The following is a 21,635-nucleotide window of genomic DNA, read 5'->3' as shown; positions in this document are numbered from 1 at the left end:
GAGGAAAAAAACTTATATTAGATTGATCTCAAGGAAGATTTGCTACAGTTTTCTCTTTCAGGAGGATCTCTTACATTATATAGCCTTTTTCAGCTAATCTTGGCCCTCCATTTGTTGATCATGAAGGCCATTACTCGAGTGCTTGTCCTATCAGATGCTTCCCCAAATCTTTTGTGAGTTGTAGCAACCAAGATAGTACTATTTAGGGGTCTTCTCCACATAAATGCGGCTAGGGGGTTTGGTGGGATGCATTAAATGTGGTGGCAGCAACCATCCCTTCAGACCCGTCATGATTAACCCCCTTTCTGAAACTATTCCCCTATAATGTGACCTCCTCTGGTAGTGTGCCATTGACATAGCCAAAGCTTGCCTCCCTGACCTTGCCATCCGTGGGTATGGTCCCCTCGGAACTGTATCAACCTCCTCAGCCTCAGCTATGACACGTGGCACTATTACCTTATTAAATTTCTATGTCCTATAATAACCAAGACAAATGATCAAATAATTCAAGACTACAATGATGCAATACTTCACAGTTCAAACCAATAAGTGCAAACCATTAAATACAAAAATATGACATAAGATGGGCTATATAAACTTAACAAGTAAAGTCTCTCATTAGTAGTTCCAAAATTTAAATTAATAAAAAAAAAACTATCGAGTAAAGTCTATCAAATTTATCAAAAAAAAAAAAAAAAAAAAACCGCAATCAATGTGAGTTTTGGTTAGCTCAACAAGCAAAATCTCTTATTGTATAATGAGACTAATTGCTTAAGGAATAATATTTTAGCTAGTTACGATTATAACTCGTGATGATAGTTGAAAATTATTAGGTAAATTATAATTACACATTATTCTACATATCTCACACCAATAAATACAAGTCATTTAATATAAAAATACTGTGACATAAGTTAGTAGTAATATGAAAAGGTTAAGTAGTATATCAACTTGCTATTATTAGAAAAAAAAAAATACCTGCTATTATTTAGTATGGAGTATGATGTCAAATATAATTAGGTAGAAATTTTTTTTTTTTAAAAGATAATTACTCAATAAGGATATAGAGCTCTATAATCTTCTTTTCTTTTCATTTTTTAAAGAAAGAAACGGACATTACAATTGTTTTTTAGGTTGGTAAAACTTAGGTTATATTTGGTAACAGTTTTTGCTTTCTATTTTTAAAAATTTGTTTTTGGGAATATAAAGAAAAAACAAATTTCTTGTATTTTTGAAATCAAAAACATGTTTGGTTAGTTGAAATTAAAAAGATAGTTTTTTGAAAAAAAAAAAAAGAAAGAAAGAAAATACTAAAATATGTTGTTATTAGGATTTGAACTCTAATGCCAACTTATTAAATGAGACAGATTCATTAAATTAAATGCGTGCTTTCATTGACTTTTGAAAATTAAAAACTGAAAACAGTCTTTCGCACGTTTTCAGTTTCCTTCACAAATTAAGTTTTGAGAACAATTTTTGTTTTCTGTCCATTTTGGGTTGCCAAATAAGTTTTTTAGTCTAAAAAATAGAAAATATTTTTAAAAATAGAAAATAAAGGGAAAAAACAGTTGCCAAACATACCCTTAATTTTTTAAGTCTTTTCTAAAACCTTATTTTGAAACTAGCATTTGAGCATGCGCTCACGCGCGCATGCTCAGAGGCTCTTCTTTTTTTTAAAAAAAAAATTAATAATTTGTATCCATTATAAATTAGGATTACTATATTTTTCAATCACAAAAAAACCTAGAGGTGTGATAAGTGTTTGCGTGGAGAAAGATTAATAATTTTAAAATTTGGTACAAACGCATAATATTCATCGTATCCCTAGGTATTTTTGTGATTGAAAAATGTAGTAATTCTAATTTATAATTGATGTAAATTATTAATCTTTACCAAAAAATAGAAGAGCCTCTAAAAAAGAGAAGAGCCTTTGATAGAGGCTCTTCTATTTTTTTGGGAAAAAGTTAATAATTTATATCAATTATAATTTGGGATTACTACATTTTCCTATTACAAAAAAAACCTTAGGTGTGAGATGAAGAATTATTTCACCTGCAAAAGCAACTTATATTGCATAGACTTTTTTTTGGTTACTTTTCATCTTTAAATGTTTTCTTAACAAATAAACTTAACTGGAGAAAATGAAGAAATAATGGTAATGAAAAAAAAGGGAGAAAATTGCACTGTAAAATATGTGAATAATGTTTACCTTTGACTTTACAAATAATAATAAATTAGATTAATCAAATGTATTATACGGTCTACAAAGAAAAAAAAAAAGATAACTTGCTCTTGTAAATTCCAAATACTTATTAAACTTCCATGCTTTCAATATAGAAATCCAAATGTTTCAAAGGTTCTACACATTCATGTTGTCACATTTTTAACCCATGGCACTAACAAAAAGATAATGTACCAAAAAACATAGAATTTCATAAAGGTAATTGATCACAAAAATAATACATATACAATTTCATAGACTTGAAAGAGTGTGTTATCCTTCGAATCAATGCATATAGGTTGAAACAAAGACTCATATTTTTAACCCCAACCAACATTTCTCGTTTGTAACAACTGTATAACTATCACCTGCCATTTGTCCATATTTCTTGATAAGTTGGTTCGGCTGAAAATGCAACCCTACAAACAAAGATTTATGGTTTATAAGATATTAGCACTATGATTTAAGTAGTTGGTGTTTTAGATAAAGTAAATACATAAAGTAAGCATAAAGTAAGCCTAGAACAAACAATCATCAATATTCAATAGAAATCTACCAAGAAAGCCACTAAAAATATGATTTTTTTTTACTGAGTAACTAAAATATACACTACAAAAAATCTTGGTTTAGGCAGTGTTTTTTTTAGCGACGTTTTTAAATTCGCCGCTATAAGTGGTATACTGTGACGTTTTTGAAAAATGCTGCTAAAGAGTGAGTGTTTAGCGACGTTTTCAAAAAAACGTCGCTATAACTCAAAACAATAGTGACGTTTTTTAAAACGCCACAATAAGGATAGTTTTAGTAGCGTTTTTCTGGTTTATAGCAACGTTTTAAGAAAACGTCGCTGTAGGTATTAAAGAACCGCACAAACTTTTGCCAGCAAAAGAAAAAAAACTCTTGCCCCCATTTTTGACTTTTCCACACAAACTTTTGCCCCCCTTTTTTGACTTTTCCACACAAACTCATTCATTTCCCACACTTTTTTCCCCCTTTTTTTTTTTTTACTTTGTTTTTCTTTCTTTTCTTTTGTTCACCGTGTCCCACACTCCCACTTCCCTTCTTTTGTTTTTCTTTCTTTTTCTTTTGTTCACTTCGTGCCCCACACTCTCAGTTCTCTTACTTCTATAGTCTCTCCTCTCACATTCCAAAGCAGCCACACCTCTTCTCCCTCAAGCCGCCACACATGTTCTCTCCTCCCTTGCCACCCCTAGCTACTGCTTAGCAACCCCAAGCCACCGCTGACCCACCGTTTCTTTAAAGTGTAAGTCTTTGTTTTTGGCTTATGAGTTTGCTTTGATCTGGTTTTTCTTTGATGGTCATGGAGCTTTCGTGCTAATGTTTGCTCTTTTTTCTGTTTTGGTTGGAAAATTTTTGTTGTTCAAGTTTCTTTAGAGTGTAAGTCCTTGTTTTTGACTTATGGGTTTGCTTTGATTTGGCTTTTCTTTAATGGGTCATGGAGTTTTTGTGTTAATTTGTGCTTTTTTTTGTTTTCGTTGGAAATTGGTACATAAAGCTTGTATTCAGATTTGGCTTTTTGAGCAAAAGGACCTGAGGATCAAGGGCCAAATGATTGTAAGTTTATGTACAAGTTTGTAAATCTTGTATTTCTTTTATTTCTACTATTAATTTTTCTATAGTTGGTAGATTTCAATTTTTTTTTTTTTTGTTATTGGTTTTGTGGTTTAGCTAGCTTGAAATTAATTTTTAAAAAGAACCCACTGCCCACTAATGTCTACAAGGAGATTCTTCCATTAGATGAGGATTTTTGACAAAAAAAGAAAAAGAAAAAAGCAAGAGGACAAATGCTTTTGTGATATCTGTAAACTATTAGTGTTATTATTTGCGGCGTTTTAAAAACGTCGCTAAATCTATTTTCCAACATTATATACGAAAATGTTATATTATTTAGTGACGTTTTAGAAAACGTCACTAAAAGTTTTTGTACGCCACTAAAGAGTCACATATAGCGACGTTTTGCAAAACGTCGCAATAGAGCTATAGTGACGTTTTTGAACGTCGCAAAAGAAAACGTCGCTGTAGACCATTTGTATCTATAGTGACGTTTTTGGGGTTTTAGTAACGTTTTACAAACGTTGCCTAAACCCAGATTTCTTGTAGTGATAATATTGATTCTGCTAATGGAAAAAATCCTTGTAATCCTTAAAATATCATTTGCTGGAGGAGGAATATCAAGACACATAAAATATTTCCACGACTTATAAATGAGATTCAACTTAAGATGCTTTCTGCAATTTCTATTATAACTATTATACTGTCTATTGTTTTTTTTTTTCCTTTCTTTGATTTTACTTTTTTTTTTTGAGAAAGTTCTTTGACTTTACTTTATATCTCTTTTTTTCATTTTGATTTGGCAATTTTTGACTTTATTAATAATCAAAGACATGGAATTTGTGACATTGGAATAAAAACATATAACCAATTGCAGCACAAAAATAAAACTAGCACTGTCATCTTCATCTAACACATATATTAGGTATTAACATATATTAGGTAACTTTAATACGATGCTTTATTATGTTAATAATGAAAATCTATACAGTGCTAACAAAAGAATTATAAAAAAGAGAAGATAAAGATAATTTAGAAGAAAGCAAACCTGAAAGAGAAAAGACTTGAAGCAACATAGAGATATGTTTCTCAATTACATGCTCTTTCTAAGGATAACGCCGTCATTGACCTATATCACAGCCGGAGTAAGTCTCTCTCTCCCACCCTCTAATTTCATAGTGATTATAAAATTAAGAAAACAATTACAATATATGAAGTACATTATTGATTACATAAAAACAGAAGGAAAATATAAAATAAATTGATACAAACCCGAAGGAGAAAGAAGCCAATGATTTGAAATATATATTATTGACCATGGCCAATGTAGATAATGAACTCTTTAGATAGTCGGTTATAGGGAGAATTATACACATCAAAAAAAGAAAAAAGAAAAAAAAAGCAACATGATATATGTTAGAGAGTTGGAGATGGGAAGTAATTTGATAACATCATAACTGCTTAATAATTGCTTAATGATAATGGGGACAGTTAAGATTGTTGTGTAGAAGTTTGGAGTTGTGTGTGACTAAAATTGGGTGTACAGTTTTTTTTTTTTTTTGCAATAATGGCAGATGTGTGTTTTTTTATTTATCATTACAGGAAACGTGTGTTTGTTTTAATTTTAATTTTATCTGTATATATTAAGAGGATTTAAAAAGTTAGTTATTGTTTTTTTTCTATAAAAAATACCCCTAAATTAATTAACCAACAATTTAAAAATGAGGTTAAAATAATAAATTGACAAAAGAAAGTTAGTTATTACTTTTTTTAATGTCAAAAATACCCTTACCTAAAACTTAAAAATGGGATTAAAATAGTAAATTGACAAAAATAATAAATTTTTGGGTAAACTACATATTTAGTCCCTAACCTTTACACCATATTTCAATTTCGTCCTTAACCTTTTAATTGTGTCAATTTGGTCCCTAACCTTTTAATGTTATGTCAATTTAGTCCTTGCCATTATATATTAGATGAAAATTGCCTACATGACAAACGGCCAAAATAAAATTTTAGTTTATTGTCATATCAACGGAAACTAATTTTTTAATTTGGCCATTAGACACGTCATCAATTTTCATCCAAAAGATAACTATATGGACTAAATTGACACAGTACTAAAAGGTTAGGGACTAAATTGACACAATTGAAAGGTTGAGGATCAAATTGAAATATGGTGTATAGGATAGGGACCAAATACGTAGTTTACCCTAAATTTTTACTTTTACGTTGAAATGTCTTTTTGCTTCTACTAAACTCTTACTTTTACGTCAATTCAAATTCCTACTTTTACTCACTAAGTCTCTATAAAATAGGATCACTCTTTTATTAGTTTTAAAACTCCTCCAATCTACAAAACTCACCCCACGTATTCATCGCACCCTTTGATTATTATTAATTTTTTTTTTTTGTGATTAGAAAAAGTAGAAATCTCAAATTATAATAAATGCAAATTATTAATTTTTACCCAAAAAATAGAAGAGCCTCACGTGCGTGCTTAGAGCCTAGTTTTTATAAATGGATAAAGCAATATGAAAACCATCAAGAGAGAGATCCTTTTTTGTAGGCAATGTTTTAGTGAGAGTTAAAGAAGTATTTTTTACCAAGTTTTGCCCCTACTTAAACGTAGACTGTAGGGGTATTTTGGAACACAAAAAAATTTGGTCCAAACGGAGGAAACCCCTTAAATAGTAGTATATATACATCTTTCTAAAATCTCTCTCTCGCTCTGTGTGTGTGTGCGTAAATTTTTAAGCCGCACTACTTCTTTAAAAAAAAAAATGAGTGTGCTTTGTTATGAGGAGTGCAACATCCACAACATTTTCACAACAAATCATAGGCGGTAAGTTATTATTGGTTCTAATTTGAATCCACAATTTAAATTACTTTTTTGCCTACCCATAACAACCAATAATAACCTACCACTTAAGATTCATTGTGAAAATGTTATGAAAATATTGTGGACATAGCAGTTCTCTTATATTACATGAAAGATTTGGTATTTCATGTATTTGACATCAATTATCATTTCTTAATTGGTGAAGTAAACTGCTAATGAACATTGTATACAACTTCAATAAAAGGAATAGGAAGATATTGATTCAAAAAATGAACTATGAATCAAGCTAACAAATCAATCATCATTATAATATAAATTTAAAGTAAATAGGGTTGTGATGTTGACCAATGACTTATAATTGTAAATAATAAGAGAAGTGTTCCAAAAGAATAGACTGGATAGTGGCATTGATTGCTAAATGCATTGAGGATGTGAGGTTTTGACAATGAGTAATTATTAGTTATTCTAAAGGAAAATGGCGTGGTGTTTCTTCCTTTTACATTCACGGTGAATTTCAACATGAATTCACATAAATGTGAGAGAAAGATGTTCCCAACCATTTGGGTTGATGAGTCCATATTTATCTATAAAAAAAATTAAAATAAAATAAAATAAGAGAGAGAGAGAGAGAGAGAGAGAGAGAGAGAGAAACTTTGCTAAGATGATGTGACTATGAAGAATGTAGAGGAAGAAGCAAAAATAGGGGGTGAGTTATGGCATGTACATTGAGGGCCATGGATGACCCTCTTCCTACTGATGTTGAGTTTAAAACAGAAAACACAATATCGACCGCCAAATTTGTCACCTTCCATTTCATCTTCATCAGCATGGTCTTCACAATCTTCTGTGTTCTTATCTCCAATTTATTCATCTTCCTCAACCTTTGCATTCTAGTAGCCAATGTAAGACAATCTCAACATTTGGAAAAATCACCATTAGAATCTTATCAATGCCATTTTCTTCAACAATACTTGGCTAGTTTTATACCAGTTGCTACAACTTAACAATCGAAAAAATAAGGAATCCACTACGTTTACAATCTAAAAACAAGGAACTGCCCACAACGTGAGCTACAATGACTCAACTACCCAACCTATTAGGACTCTAACAATTGAAAGCAAACTCCAACGTTATCTATACTACTATTTAAGGGGGTTTTCCTCTTTGGACTAGACATTTTTTAGATTCCAAAATACCCTTACAGCTTACATTTAAGTAGGGGCAAAACTTGGTAAAAATGTTTCTTTAACTTCCACGTAAAACACTATCTAAAAAATATGACCACACACCACTATCATCATTTTTTCTATTTGCTCTCCTCAAATTTGCTCCTGCTCAACAATATGTGTATGTCAATGTACATTGGTCTTTTCTATTTTGGTTTTCTAATTCATGAACTTCTTATATTCTAGAAACAAATCAAATATTTGTGTAAAATAGCCCTTCTAATTCAACCTCACCTCTAATTTCTTTCACATATTTATTCGAGGAACATGCATTTGGTAATTCCCTTCACATATTTCTTCAAGGAACGTGCACTAGGGTGTCTATCTTCAAGATTTTTGTATCTAAACTTCAAGGAACGTGCGTTGGGGTGTGGATCTTTAAGATTTTCGTGTGCTTTGTCCTCCAACTCAACGGACTGTTTGGACTTTGGACTTGAAGTGTAGTTAATGACGAAAATGTAAGAATCTGTGATGATCTCTATTTAGATGCCTCTTGCATGTTGGGTTCTGTGTATTACCACAAAGTACATTTGCTTTTATGAGTTGTCATTTAGTATTTGTTTTCATGTTTTTGGTTTATATTTGGTTTCCTTACTTTGTTATCATTATTCTTTCTATATCATTATCTTATCTTATTTTATTTTTTCTTTTATTTTTTAATCTTTTTTTTTTCTTTTATTTGGTCAGTTTGATAAGTATTTAATATTTTCTCTAATTAATGAGTTTTTTTTTTTTTTAAAGTAAAAAATACCTTCATCCAGTATTCAATAACTTTCCTGTTCAAGGCATAGGGTCAATAACAACAAAATATTACACTGGATTTTTGTGTGATTTTAAAATAACCCCACAAAATTTTAAATAATAGAGTTAAATGAGTAATTAATGTTTCTCGTCCCATCAGTTTCTTATCCACATTTCTCTCAACTCTTCACCTAACGTCTCGCACTTTCCCCACTCCTCCATGCTCCAAACTCAAATTAAAATGACTCATCATCCTCATCAATTATCATCCTTACCCAAATTCAAAAACCATAAGCAACCACCTTATCAGTTATCATCCTCACCCAATTTGAAAAACCATATTCAGACTCTCTTATTATCATTTTCTCAAGAATCGATTCACACGCATATACTTCTGTAATCCATAATTCTTCAAGCCTATGTTATACGATTTCCCACGGCTACTCAGTGCATATGGTACTCCTCTCCAGTCTCCCCTCCCCCCCTCTCTCTCAAATTTCTGTATTTCTTCTACCTTTGTTTTGTGGTGATGGGGTAAGCAGGTGTTGATCATGGGAGACTTGATGTCAATTTTTACCCTTAGGATTTTTTACCATTAAAAAGGAAGTATAAAGCTATTCATTGTGCACTCTCTGACCCAAGAGGAATTGAGAGTTGGGCTACACATTTTTTTCAGGAAAGTCTAATATTGGTGCTTTCTTTAAAGCCCAACTTAGTTGTGGCCCTGAGATGCTTGAATCAATCTAGACCCCTCAACCATTGATTCCTCAACAAGTTAAATAGCCAATTGAAGTGAGGTTAATTTACCTTGTATTTATTTGGCTAGAGTCTGAGGTCACTTAACTCAATTTAGACTCCTCAATAATTGATCCCTTAATAAGTGAAAGAGCTACTTTGGTCAAGTGTTAGTCAGGTAAGATAGTCATGGTTGGTCCCTCACCCTTTTTCATTACGGGAAAAAAAAAAAATTTATAGCTTGTGCACAAATTTTTTATTTTAGTGAATTTTATGAGAAATGATTGGTAAACCACCTCATACCCAATTTTTGTTTTTGCTTTTTTTAGCGAGGTTGATTCTCAAAATCAAACTCGCAATCAGTCGTTTTTTTGTAGAAGACACTTATCATCAAACAAACACCCAACTTTTAAAGAAAATAAAAGCAAAAATGCAATTTATACTAGCTAACTTATTTTAGTCCTTTAATTTTGAAATTGTTCATTTTAGTCCAGCAACTTTACCTCAAAATCATTTACTTCTTTAAGTTTGAAAGTTGTCATTCTAATCTAGTAACTTAACTCAAAAATCATTTTATTCCTTTAAATTGGTGGTTTTGAGTGATTTTTGGACAAAGTTACCGTACTAAATGAGTTCTTAAATGACCAAAATGATTTTTAGATAAAGTTACCGGATTAAAATAACCAAAATTAAACTTAAAATACTAAAATGATTTTTAGGCAAAGTTAACAAACTAAAATGACCAAATTCAAACTTATAGTACGTAAATGATTTCTTATAAAAAAAATAATAATAAGACATAAATGACATTTGGGCAAAGTTAATGGGTGCAAATTGTATTTTTGATGAAAAAAAAAAAGATATGGCAAAGAGAGAACTTTTTGCTAACTTATCAATGCCAGGCGTTTTCCTCAAACGACCGATCGCTTTTGCCAATGTGTGAATCGTGTGAAGCTCAAAACATTCAGTTGTACTCAGTGTAGTCGATATTGTACCAGTATCGGCTAGTATGTACCGTACCAATATGTATATCGGCATCGAAACACCAACGTTATGTACCGGTTTAAATACCGGCCAATTTCGGGCAATACCAGGCGTACCGGCCAGTACAAAAAAAAAATTTTTAATTTTTGAATTTTTGTAAAGGCAGAATGATAACTTATTAGTATTATTTGTTTTCTTAGTATGCAATGAAAAATTAAGCTTTCTATTTTTTATATTATTTTTTTTCTTTTAATTAATGCTAAAGTCTAAAATCATGAATAATTTTTTTTTTGAATTGAGATAATATTTTATGGTAAACTTTATATATATATATATATATATAATAACGGTAAACCCGAAATGGTACAATGGTATTGACCGATACTGAAATATATCGTTCTACTGGTTAAACCGGTACAGCCTCTGGTACGAGATTGACTCCCTTGGTTGTACTCCGAGCCATGCACGTTGCAGAGCTAACATGAATCAACTAATAGAAACAAGCATGAATAGGCACACAATATGTGCGGGAAAGAACCACAAAGCCCCAGCAAATTGTCGCAATCTAATTATGCAAAGAACATGAACTAGACCATGAGATACAGCTCAATTATGCAGATTGTGTACTGTGTAGGAATATCATGAGGATCACAGCATTGAAGATAACATAAGAGTCTCCAACTAACAGAGGACTTCAACATATATTGCAAAACAAAATTTTCTTGTTTGTGCTCAGGTATTGATGCTCACAAATTCTTGGTTTATCTATAGAAATTTCTTGTGCAAGTTATATGCATGAGCGCATGTGCTTCATAGAGAAATTTAATATGTCGCTCACCTGTTTGTTGAAATTCCTGAATGAGCATTAGCTTGAGTCTGAAGTGCTTGCTTTTTATATACCACACAAACAAACCCAGTTCAGATTTAGATAAAAAGAACATTATTCCCAAGCCAAAAAGGCTACAAGCTGGCATTATTCAAGTTATGTGCTCATCGCATCACCCCATCATTTGAGTTGATGATTCTGCATATATCTAGAAAAGAAGAAGTCCAAAAAATGAAAAAAGAAAGGCATAAAGGGTTTGCTATGATGATGTAACTATGAAGAAGATGAGGATGTAGAGGAAGAAGAAGAAAGGGGGGGTGAGTTATGGCATGCACACAGGGGGTCATGGATGACCCTTTTCCTGCTAATGTCAAGTTTAGAACAAATAACACAGTACCGGCCACGAAATTCGTCATCTTCCATTTCATCATCATCGTCTTCACTGTCTTCTGTGTTCTCATCTTCAATATCTTCCTCTGCCTCGACCTTCGCATTATAGCAGCCAGTGTAAGACAATCCCATCATTGGAAGAATAACCAGAAGAATCTTATCAATGCAATCATCATGCCATTTTCTTCCTTTCTCCCAAAATGTTAAGGGAGCAACGACAACTGCTGCTCCAACCCCAAAACCCAATCCGGTCAGTATGAACTGCCAATCAAATCCAATCAAAGTAATTGAACTTGTGCCTTTAGATTTTTGTGTTGCTGAAGGTGGTGGAGCTGTACCATTTGTGCATTTTGTCACCAACGGGGATCCACATAATCCTCTGTTCCCTTCATATGAATCATTTGTAAACGTAGCAAATTGCATGCCTTGTGGAATTGGTCCCACCAATTGATTGAATGAAAGGTTTAGGACTTCCAGGAATGTAAGATCTGTAAGTTGCACAGGGATCTCCCCTGTGAGCTTGTTGCTTGACAAGTCTAATGATTCTAGCATAGTCAAGTTTCCCATAGATGGTGGAATGTGGCCTGTAAGAGCATTATGTGAGAAGTTGAGAACAATTAGTGATTTAAGCTTTCCTATTTCTTCTGGTATTGGGCCATAAAGACTGTTGTTGGAAACGTCAATTGCTGTGAATATAGTTAGAATCTTAACCAGCTCAATGTCAAAACCTTTAACGGTAACTGTTATGAAATGTTGATAATAAATATGACCAAATTTTAGGATTGGAATTTGGAGGTACTGGATCTCATCCATCATTGCTTGCCAGGCAGAAAGGGATTCCCTTGGAAGCCGACCAGTAAAGTTGTTTGAAGCCAGGTCAACAATTTGAAGCATCGGCCAAGAGGTATTTGGCCCTCCACAATCAATGGACCCATAAAATTGGTTAGATCGCAAGATAAGGACACGCAATGAGGATATGTTCTTCAAGTTACATGGGAAGGCATCCTTTAGTTGGTTGTTCCCCATATCCAAGACCTCCAAATTTTGGCAATTCTCCAAAGACTTTGGTACCACTCCTCTTAATTGGTTTCCATTGAGATTTAGAGTTTGTAAATCACAATTAGCTGAAAATGAATCAGATATATTGCCACTGAGTTTGTTTCTCCTCACATCCAGCACCCATAGAGTCTCACTCATCTCATAGAAGCATTTAGGTATTGCGCCACTCAATAAATTATCTGACAGATCAAGAACTTTTAGATATATAGCACCACATATTGATACAGGGATACTGCCAGATAATTGATTGTTTGAAAGAGATAAGAAATAAGCAACAGAAAGGGAGCTGCCAATGCCAGCAGGTATAACAGAGCTGAAATTATTCCTTGAGAGATCCAGATATGTAGCAGATGGTGGGAGAGTTGGGAGTTGCCCCTGGAGTTTGTTGGAACTAAGATCTAGGATACATAAACTTAACGTAGAAGAAAGATTGTGTAAAGGCCCTCTCAGGAGGTTATCAGAGAGATTTAGGCTCAGAAGATTATTATGTTTCCAAATCCAGCTGGGAATCTCTCCGGTAATCTGGTTAATTGAAAGGTCTAGAATGGTTAATTGGGATTGGTTTCTCAAGAAATAAGGAAAAGTTTTCAACTTGCAAGAAGCCAATCTTAATGTGGTAATTTGGGGAAAAAAAGATAATAGAGAATTAGTTTCATTATATTCAACCGACAAGCTGTTGAATGAAAGATCAAGATTGGAAAGGTTTCTCAACTGCTGAATCTTATTAAGATGAAAGGGTCCACTAAAGTTGTTAGAAGAAAGTGAGAGAAGCTTAAGACCTTTAAGTTGAAAGACAGACGTTGGTACTGGCCCTTCCAAGTTGTTGCTACTCAAATCAAGGGTGTTCAGTAGGGTAGAAGACACTTTAAATTCAAGCTGACCAGAAAATTGATTGTTGGAAAGTTGTAATATCTGCAATAATGGAAGGGAAAACAGGGAGACTGGAATATTCCCTCCAAGTGAATTGTAACCCAAGTCAAGATTCACCAGATTCAGAAGATCTTTCCAGTTAAGGGAATCAATCGTACCTGATAGATCATTATGGGAAAGGTTTATCTCGGTCAATTTCTTAGCCTTGCTGAATGATGGAAATGGTCCGGTGAAGTTGTTTGATGACATGTCCAAATAAACCAATTGAGTAAGATTTGCCATAGAGTTTGGGATTGACCCGCTGAAATTGCAAAGTGAAAGATCAATTCTGGACAACATTGTTAGGTTACCAATAGAATCTGGCAGTGCCCCTGAAAATTTTGTACCACTAAGCAGCAGTGACTGAAGAGAACCATTTGGAAGACATTCTGGCAAAGAACCTTGAAGTAGTTTATTATTTGATAAGTCAAGTGTCTGCAGTGTTAGAACCTGGAAGATTTTTTCAGGAAATGTTCCATTCAATTCACAAGAACTGAGACGCAAGGTTGTCAAATTTCTGAATTCAGCAAAAAATTCTGGAACTGGAGCAGCAGAAAAGTTGTTATTATCAAGCCGAATAATTGACAGAGACCGAAGCTTCTGTAAGGAGGAATTAAGTGGCCCTGAAAGATAACAATTTGACATGCTCAACACACTTAGATTTGACAACGAAGATGATAAGGCCTGGCACCACTCTTCCCCTGACGCTGATATATTTACACCATCAAGATAAAGTTCCTTAATCTCCGAAAGATTCTGAACTAGCTTAGCTAAATTTGGGTCCTCAAGTTTCAGCGTATTATCACTCAAGGAAGAAAGGGTAGACAAATCGAGAGTAACCAACCTTGTGAGACGTGAAATCGCATTTGGAACCTGGCCTGCAAAGCCAGCATTTGACAAATTCAAATTACGCAAATTCGACAGATTGCCAAACTGAGATGGAATCGTAGAACTCAACTTGTTATAAGCCAAATTCAGGTACTCAAGATACTGGAGACTGAAAAGGTTTGAATTGTGAAGTCTACCCGTGATGGATTCATTGAACAGGTCGAGACCAACAACACGTCCCTCCTTGCTGCAGTTTACACCTTTCCACAAACAGCAATCAGGAAACCGAGTTTCATTCCATTGCACCAGTTTTGTAGACAAGCTACTATTGAATTTGAGACTTTTCTTCAATCCGATCAACAAGTCTCGCTGATTGCTAAGACATGATTGAGATTGAGACACCACAAAGATACGAAAGTCGAGGAAAAGTGAGCAAATGGGTATGAAGAAAAGCCATGAAAGGAGTGAAATTCTCATTGGGGTCTGTAAGAAGAAAGACTCATACAGTAAAGAATTGAAGAGAGGATGAAATGACTTGTTGTGGATTCAAGAGAGAAAAGGCTCATGGAGCATGACCTTATTTTTGGCCTGTGGCTAGAGTGGTGGCCGACAAAACCCACTCGGGTTTGGCACGGGGTCGCTACTGAAAGTTTGTGTGGACTTTGGGGTAGAAAAACAGAAGCAGAGAACCAAAAGCCAAAAGGCAAGACAAGAAAGAGAGCGATTGAGAGAGAGACAGGGATGAGATAATTCATTGTTCAGAGAGAAGAGCCGACGTCAAAGAGAAAGAAAAAAAACGCGTATTTGTTTCCGTAACGTTTGGTCTGCTTTTGTTTTTTCTGAATCCTGATGATGATGACGACTTTCGAGCTTTTGTCATTTAAAAAATACCGCAATCTTAGAAAAATCGAACCAATGATATAAAATGAACTGGTTTTGAAAATGGAGTAACGATTAATAATGAATATTGAATATTGAAGGGTAATGCCATGGTCATCGGTCACGCTCACGTAAACACAAAAAAAAACATAAAAATATTTGATAAAAAATAATCCAACGAAATACTTGTATCATTAGATTTTAAACCATATATAAATAATTTAAATTTTGATTAAGGGTCATTAAATAGCTCACGGTCCATAGCCCAACCCGAAAATTCGATAGCCCACTGGGCTAGTAAGCGGCCCGGCCCATTGTTACTGAGGCTCATGGGTAGCCTATTAGCCTAGTGGGTCAGGTCGTGGACTAGTTTTTATGCCCATGGATACTCAGTGGGCTAGCCTAGTAGCCCAACCTATTGCCCAGCCCATTGGCCTAACCCATTGGCCCAGCCCAATAACTCATAATTCATAACAAAAATATATAGGAAGAATATGAAGGATTGATTTTGAGATATTATAGAGGAATTTCTTAAGAGAACTCCCTCAACCACTAAGGTACTCAAAGTAATTGTATTAAACTTATTTTACTAAATATATATTTTTCTAGTAGTCTAGCAAATTTGAATTAACCATTTGACATTTTTTTTTATTAAAGATAAAATAAAAAACCATTTAAAGCCTTAATATAAAAAAAATTAAATAGGTTTCCATCAACAGACCAAAAAATTAAATAGATTTGAATCTAAAAAAATTTGTAATTAAGTATTAAATTCTTTAATTCTTTCCTTTAAAAAAATAGATTAATTATTCCCTTATAAAAAATTGATTCTTTCCTTATAAAAATAATAAAATAATATGCTAACACAAGCTCATGAGTAGCCTATTAGACTCAACCCGATAGCCCAGCTCGCTAAAGACAAAATGGGCATTGCCCATGGACAGAGTCATGGGTTGAGGTTTTCTCTTTCGGTCCAGTCTGACCCGGCCCGTTAACTAATTAATAGCCCATCATGCCCAGCCCATTGTGCCCATGGGCCAAGTAAAAATGAGTTGGGTCGGCCCGACCCGGCCCATTGATGACCCATAATTTTGGTCAAATCATAAGTAGATAAAGTGTTAAATTTCAAACCACAAGTAGGTAATTTAAATTTTGACCAAACCTATAGTAGGTTGTAATTCTAATTTGCCAATTAATTCTAAAATTTATTATATTTTAACCGTTAACATCTAATATATATATATATATATATATATATATATATATATATATATATTAATATAATTGTTGATAACCAAGACAAATGATTAAATAATTCAACAGTACAATGATGTAATACTTCACAGTTCAAACCAATAAGTGCAAACCATTAAATACAAAAATATGACATAAAATGGGCTAAACTTAATGAGTAAAGTCTTTTATTATTAGTTTCAATTTATAAAATAAATAAAAAACTATCGAGTAAAGTCTATTGAATTTATCCACAAAAAAAAAAAACAAACAAACAAACAAACGCAATCAATGTGAGTTATGGTTAGATCAATAAGCAAAATCTCTTATTGTATAATGAGACTAATTGCTTAAGGAATAATGTTTTAGCTAGTTAAGATTATAACTCATGATGGTAGTTGAAAATTATTAGGTAAATTATAAGTACACATTATTCTGCATATCTCACACCAATAAATGCAAGTAATTTAATATAATAATACTGAGACATAAGTTAGTAGTTGATGATGCGAAGAAAATCAGTAGGCTGGATGCTTCGGACTGGAAAGGACTACTGGATCTTTCTACGGCCTAAAAAAGAAAGAAATGCGTATCAAAGGCGACCGGGGCTGCCGGCCAAAAGTCCTCCGATGGCAAAGTTAGTTTTTTCCTCTAAGTTATTTGAGTTCCAACTTTTTTGGAGTAAAAACTGAACATACCTTGGGTTTGTCTGAAACAGCCTTTATATAGTGTTATCATAGGCGGTTACCAAAATTGGAACTTCTCCTGGCTTCAAGGAGAGATAGAAATCAAACGTAACTTGCATAACCGGTACGGAAGTTATGCTCTTGTTTCACAACGGATACACGGCGGTTACGCGTGGGATAAGGGATTATCATATCTCATTTGGAGATTTTCCTAAGTGTGACACCCTCGTCCTTGAGTTCCTCGGTTGGGGCGTGCTTTGTTTCATACGCGGGGGCCGCCGTCTAACGGGTGAATTTGCTCAAGACGAGTATGTCGACACTGCGGGACGAGTGCATCACTTCGATAGTGCGTACCTCGTCTTGAGCTCTTCTTCCCCGGACGAGGCACTTGTAGGTAAGTTTACGAGGGTGTTTATGGTAGTAGGTGGGCTATGGACGACCTTTATGGACGACTTGGAGATGGGCTATATTATTCCCCTCCGGTTGCCCCCTGTTCTAAGGTCGTCCAAAGTTCTTTTGTTTCTTCGACTCGTTTCAACACATTATTCCACGTGTCTCAAAGTAAGGGACGAGGTTGCAAAGGCTTCATATTATGTCACGTGTCATTACTTACTCGGTTAACCGTTGTGTTGGTTTGGGTTTTCGAGGAGGTTGCCACGTGGTTCTTCTGATTAGTCATTGCGTTAAGGTTTTACTTTTCAACGCCTATAAATAGTGGATTTCCTCCCCTACCCTCCTCATTCTTAAAATTCTCTCGTTTGACATCTCTCGTCCATCGCCTCGTCTAGGAGTATTCCGGCGTCCTTTAGTTTTCTTCGTCTAGAGCCGGTATTTTCTCTACGCTCGTTTTAGGCTTCCCTTACATTTCCAAAATGTCCGAAAGTTTTTCTTCGTCTAGCAATAGCGTTGATAGGGAGATCGATGAATATCGTAACACAACTAGCTATAGTGGCTCTAGTAGTAACAAGAGAGGTAGTAGTGGTAACACCTCGGACGAGTATGTTTCAGGGTTCCCTGGGTTCCCTTAGAAGTTTTCCGGGAAGAATTTAGGACGAGGGTAGCATCGGGTCTAGGGCTGGTCCTTCTAGCGCGCCTCGTCCACTAGAAGGGACGAGGTTGAGATCGTATACAGCGCTGTTGTTGGGGTTCCAGCCAAGACAGACGAGAGAAAACTAACGTCCACTAGGAGTTGGTACCAAATCCCGGACGAGCTAAATCCTAGATTGGCCGTCCGTGATGAGTGGTGTTGCCAACCTCATTTTGGCATTGGGGTTTATGAAGCCTATCTTCTAGGGGTCTTAGGCTGCCTCTCAATGCTTTTGCCGTGGAGTTGCTTACTAGGTTAGGTATAGGTTTATGACAATTAAATCCTAATGCATGGAGACTAGTTGTTTCTATGCAAATTTTGTGGAGAGAGGTTTTCGAAGGGGACGTCCTCTTACCGTGGACGAGTTCCTTTTTTGCTATAAACCCTCTCGAAATTAGTCAATCTCGTGGCTTTTATCAATTCACAAATGGGAGAAAAGACCGTAGGATAATTAAATCTTTGGTTACCTCGGATAGGAGTTGGAAGACGGAGTTCTTCTTCGTCTCGTTTTTGGCGGGACGCCTGGCAGTGTGGGCGAGGGATTCATTTCCCCCATATACAGGAGATTTAGGGAACCTTCGTCCTGAAGGTATGCTCACCACTACTGTAGCATCGCCTTCATTACATATCTTTCTGGGCTAATTTCTTCGTCCTTGTTGCAGGTGTTAGAAGGCCGTCGTTGAGCAAATTCCATCTAGGACGCGTCCAGAAAGCTCGTCTTCATCCAGAGAGGGACTTCCACTCTTTGGTTACCTTGCAGCGTCTTGCAACTTGGGGACTTGGCCCCGAGCCCTCTCCTGAAGCCTTAGCCCACGAGATTACAGTCCGCCGACGTGAGTTCTCGTCTTGCCTTTCCTCTCTTTCTTTTTTTTTTTTTTTTTTTTTTTTTTTACTTATAATTATTATTATTTATTTTAGGGATGGCTACCATGAAGGAAAACAAAGGCAAAGGGGTCGTGGACGAGCGTGGCAAGCAAGACACTGAAACTAGGGCTCGTCCTTCTGTCGGCGATAAGAGGAGCCCGTCAAAGGCCATCAACCTTGAAAACCTCCCCGGCGGGAGAGCCAAGCACGAGAAAGTCGTCCAAGGCCGGGGGTCGTCTCTCCTGCTGGGTACTGTTCCTCCTCCACCACCGTCCGTCCCAATCTTCGACGTGGAGTCGTTCGAGAACTGCTCCCACTTCACCGTCCAAGACCGGCGTTCTGCCCCGTCCCAACCTCCCGTTGATGTTGTGCCCAACCCGCTCGAGAGTGAGGGCTTGGCTTGGAGAGGTTCCAACAGCGATGTTCCGACGAGGACGTGGCTGCATGCTACAACATGTCCTTGAAGGATTTTGAACACTCGGGTGTCCACGATCTTTTCAAGGTAATGGATACAAGTTTGTTCTCGTCGTTAGCTTTTCATGCTTGTTTACTTTGCTTGATACAAAAATTCTTATTTGTTTGTGCAGGCCATGTCCAAGTTTATAGCTGCGTCTAGGCAGGCTACTGAGTTGGACAGGACGAGGCTACTGTTGGAGAGGAGGATCAAGGAGGTTAAGGATGAGTGCAAAAGCTGGGCTGAGACGGCTGCTGAGGCTAAGGACGCAGCCAAGGATTTGCTAAACCTCGTCGAGGAATTAAAGGCTGATGTAGTGGAAAAGGACTCTCGTCTTGACCACTTTCAGAAAAAGACCGACGAGCTAAGCAATTCCCTTGTGAGGGCTAAGGACGAGGGCGTGGAGGAGTTCGGGGCTTCGGCCGGTTACGGACCTTACTGGACGCCAACTATGCGTTGGGATTTGAAGACTTTCGCATGGAGGCGAAAGAAAAGTTTCCAGAAGTTGACTTCAGTCCTATCGTCCTTCAACTTGGAGGTGCTGCTAGTTCTTTTCTTCAGACTAGCTCTGAAGATGTCAATGTTGAAGACGATGCCTCTACCAAGCCTGCTGAAGACGACCCTAATGCCTGATGCCCGTTTGAAAATTTTCATCATTTGTTCAAGTGTTTTCTTCCTGTCTCTTTTTTTTTTTTTTTAAATGTATAAGAGTACATTTGTTTCGTCCTGAGCTCTTTTGACGGCTTTATAAACAATGCCTTTCAAGGCTTACTTTTCAAGGGTTTTTGGACGGTGGTCGTTCACCCTTTTATTGTTTAATGAATGCTTACTTTCAGTTATCATCATTGTTGTTCCATGGACGAGTGTATGTATTTTTATTCAATTGCCTTTTAAGCAATGTTCCCCAGTGTCGGGTGATTGTTTACATGATGCCCTTATGGACGATTGTCTTAAGACGATCATATGCTCGCCGTTAGAACGCAGGTGTTAAGGCCTACTTTCCTTCTTAGACGAGTATGCCCTGGCTAAGGAAAACTTAGACGAGCATGTCTTAACATTGTTGCTTTATCCTCATTTTTTTTAAGGAAAGCTTGGACGAATATGCCTTGGCATTTTTGCTTTATCCTCATTTTTTTAAGGAAAGGTTGGACGAGCATGCCTTAGCATTTTTGCTTTATCCTCATTCTTTTTTTTTAAAGGAAAGGTTGGACGAGCATGCCTTAGCATTTTTGCTTAGACGGGTTTGTATTCGTCCAGAGATTTTATTTGTCAAAGGCTTTTGCCTCGTCCGTGGATATTATCAGGGAAATTGGAATTCAAGTACATAAGAAATCCAAACCATATTATTACATGAACATTGTTCACGAACTTGGCACACGCTTATAAGCTAGTGCCTTATTAAGATATCAAGTACATAGCATTGTCTTTCATAAGCTAGTCTGCAAGTAGTGCAAAAGTTTAAGAACTAGTGCACTTTTATTCATAACACACCATAATAATAGTAAAAGCACAAGTAAATATAAACAAACACGCAAATCACAACTATAATTTTGCCACTGACTTCCCTCGTCCCTGCTCATTACTGATAGTACTTTCGCAAATGTTCCACGTTCCAAGGATGTTCTAACTTCCGTCCATCCAGGGCTTCCAGGTAGTAGGACCCCTGCCTTTTGCAATTGATTACTTTGTAGGGTCCTTCCCAATTGGGCCCCAGTTTTCCATGAGCTGGATTCCTGGTCGCCAAGGAGACCCTTTTGAGGACAAGGTCCCCAACATTGAACCGTCTGGGCCTTACCATGGCGTCATGCTGTCTGGCCATGAGATTTTTGTATCTTACTGTCCTTTGCTCCGCATCCATTCTTACCTCATCAATAAGATCGAGGTCAAGGCGAAGTTGTTCCCCATTATCTTTCTCCTGGTACTTCATCACTCGGTGGCTTGCCATATGGACCTCTGCTGGTATGACAGCTTCACTCCCATAAGCTAGTTTAAAAGGGGTCTCTCCTGTCGGAGTTCGTGCAGTCGTCCTATAGGCCCACAGGACGCCAGGTAACTCGTCCGGCCATATCCCTTTTGCCCCCTCAAGCCGAGTCTTGATGATT

The 21,635-nt window shown here is 35.9% G+C and overlaps 1 protein-coding gene across 1 annotated transcript; it reads right to left on the bottom strand.

Moving 5' to 3' along the window:
• Positions 1-10,689: 10,689 nt before the first annotated feature.
• LOC142609430 (receptor like protein 24-like) lies at positions 10,690-15,054 on the bottom strand. The gene has a single exon (XM_075781015.1). The coding sequence runs from the start codon at positions 14,805-14,807 to the stop codon at positions 11,418-11,420; it is 3,390 nt and encodes a 1,129-aa protein (XP_075637130.1). The 5' UTR covers positions 14,808-15,054; the 3' UTR covers positions 10,690-11,417.
• Positions 15,055-21,635: the final 6,581 nt, after the last annotated feature.

This window comes from Castanea sativa, chromosome 9, assembly GCF_040712315.1.
Source record: "Castanea sativa cultivar Marrone di Chiusa Pesio chromosome 9, ASM4071231v1".
NCBI lineage: Eukaryota > Viridiplantae > Streptophyta > Magnoliopsida > Fagales > Fagaceae > Castanea > Castanea sativa.
The sequence above is the reverse complement of the archived record's forward strand: the minus strand, read 5'-3'. Positions and strand labels throughout refer to the sequence as shown.

Bases quoted from the DNA above. Each gene is read 5' to 3' on its own strand.
- LOC142609430 (XM_075781015.1), bottom strand. From the start codon at position 14,807: ATGAGAATTTCACTCCTTTCATGGCTTTTCTTCATACCCATTTGCTCA.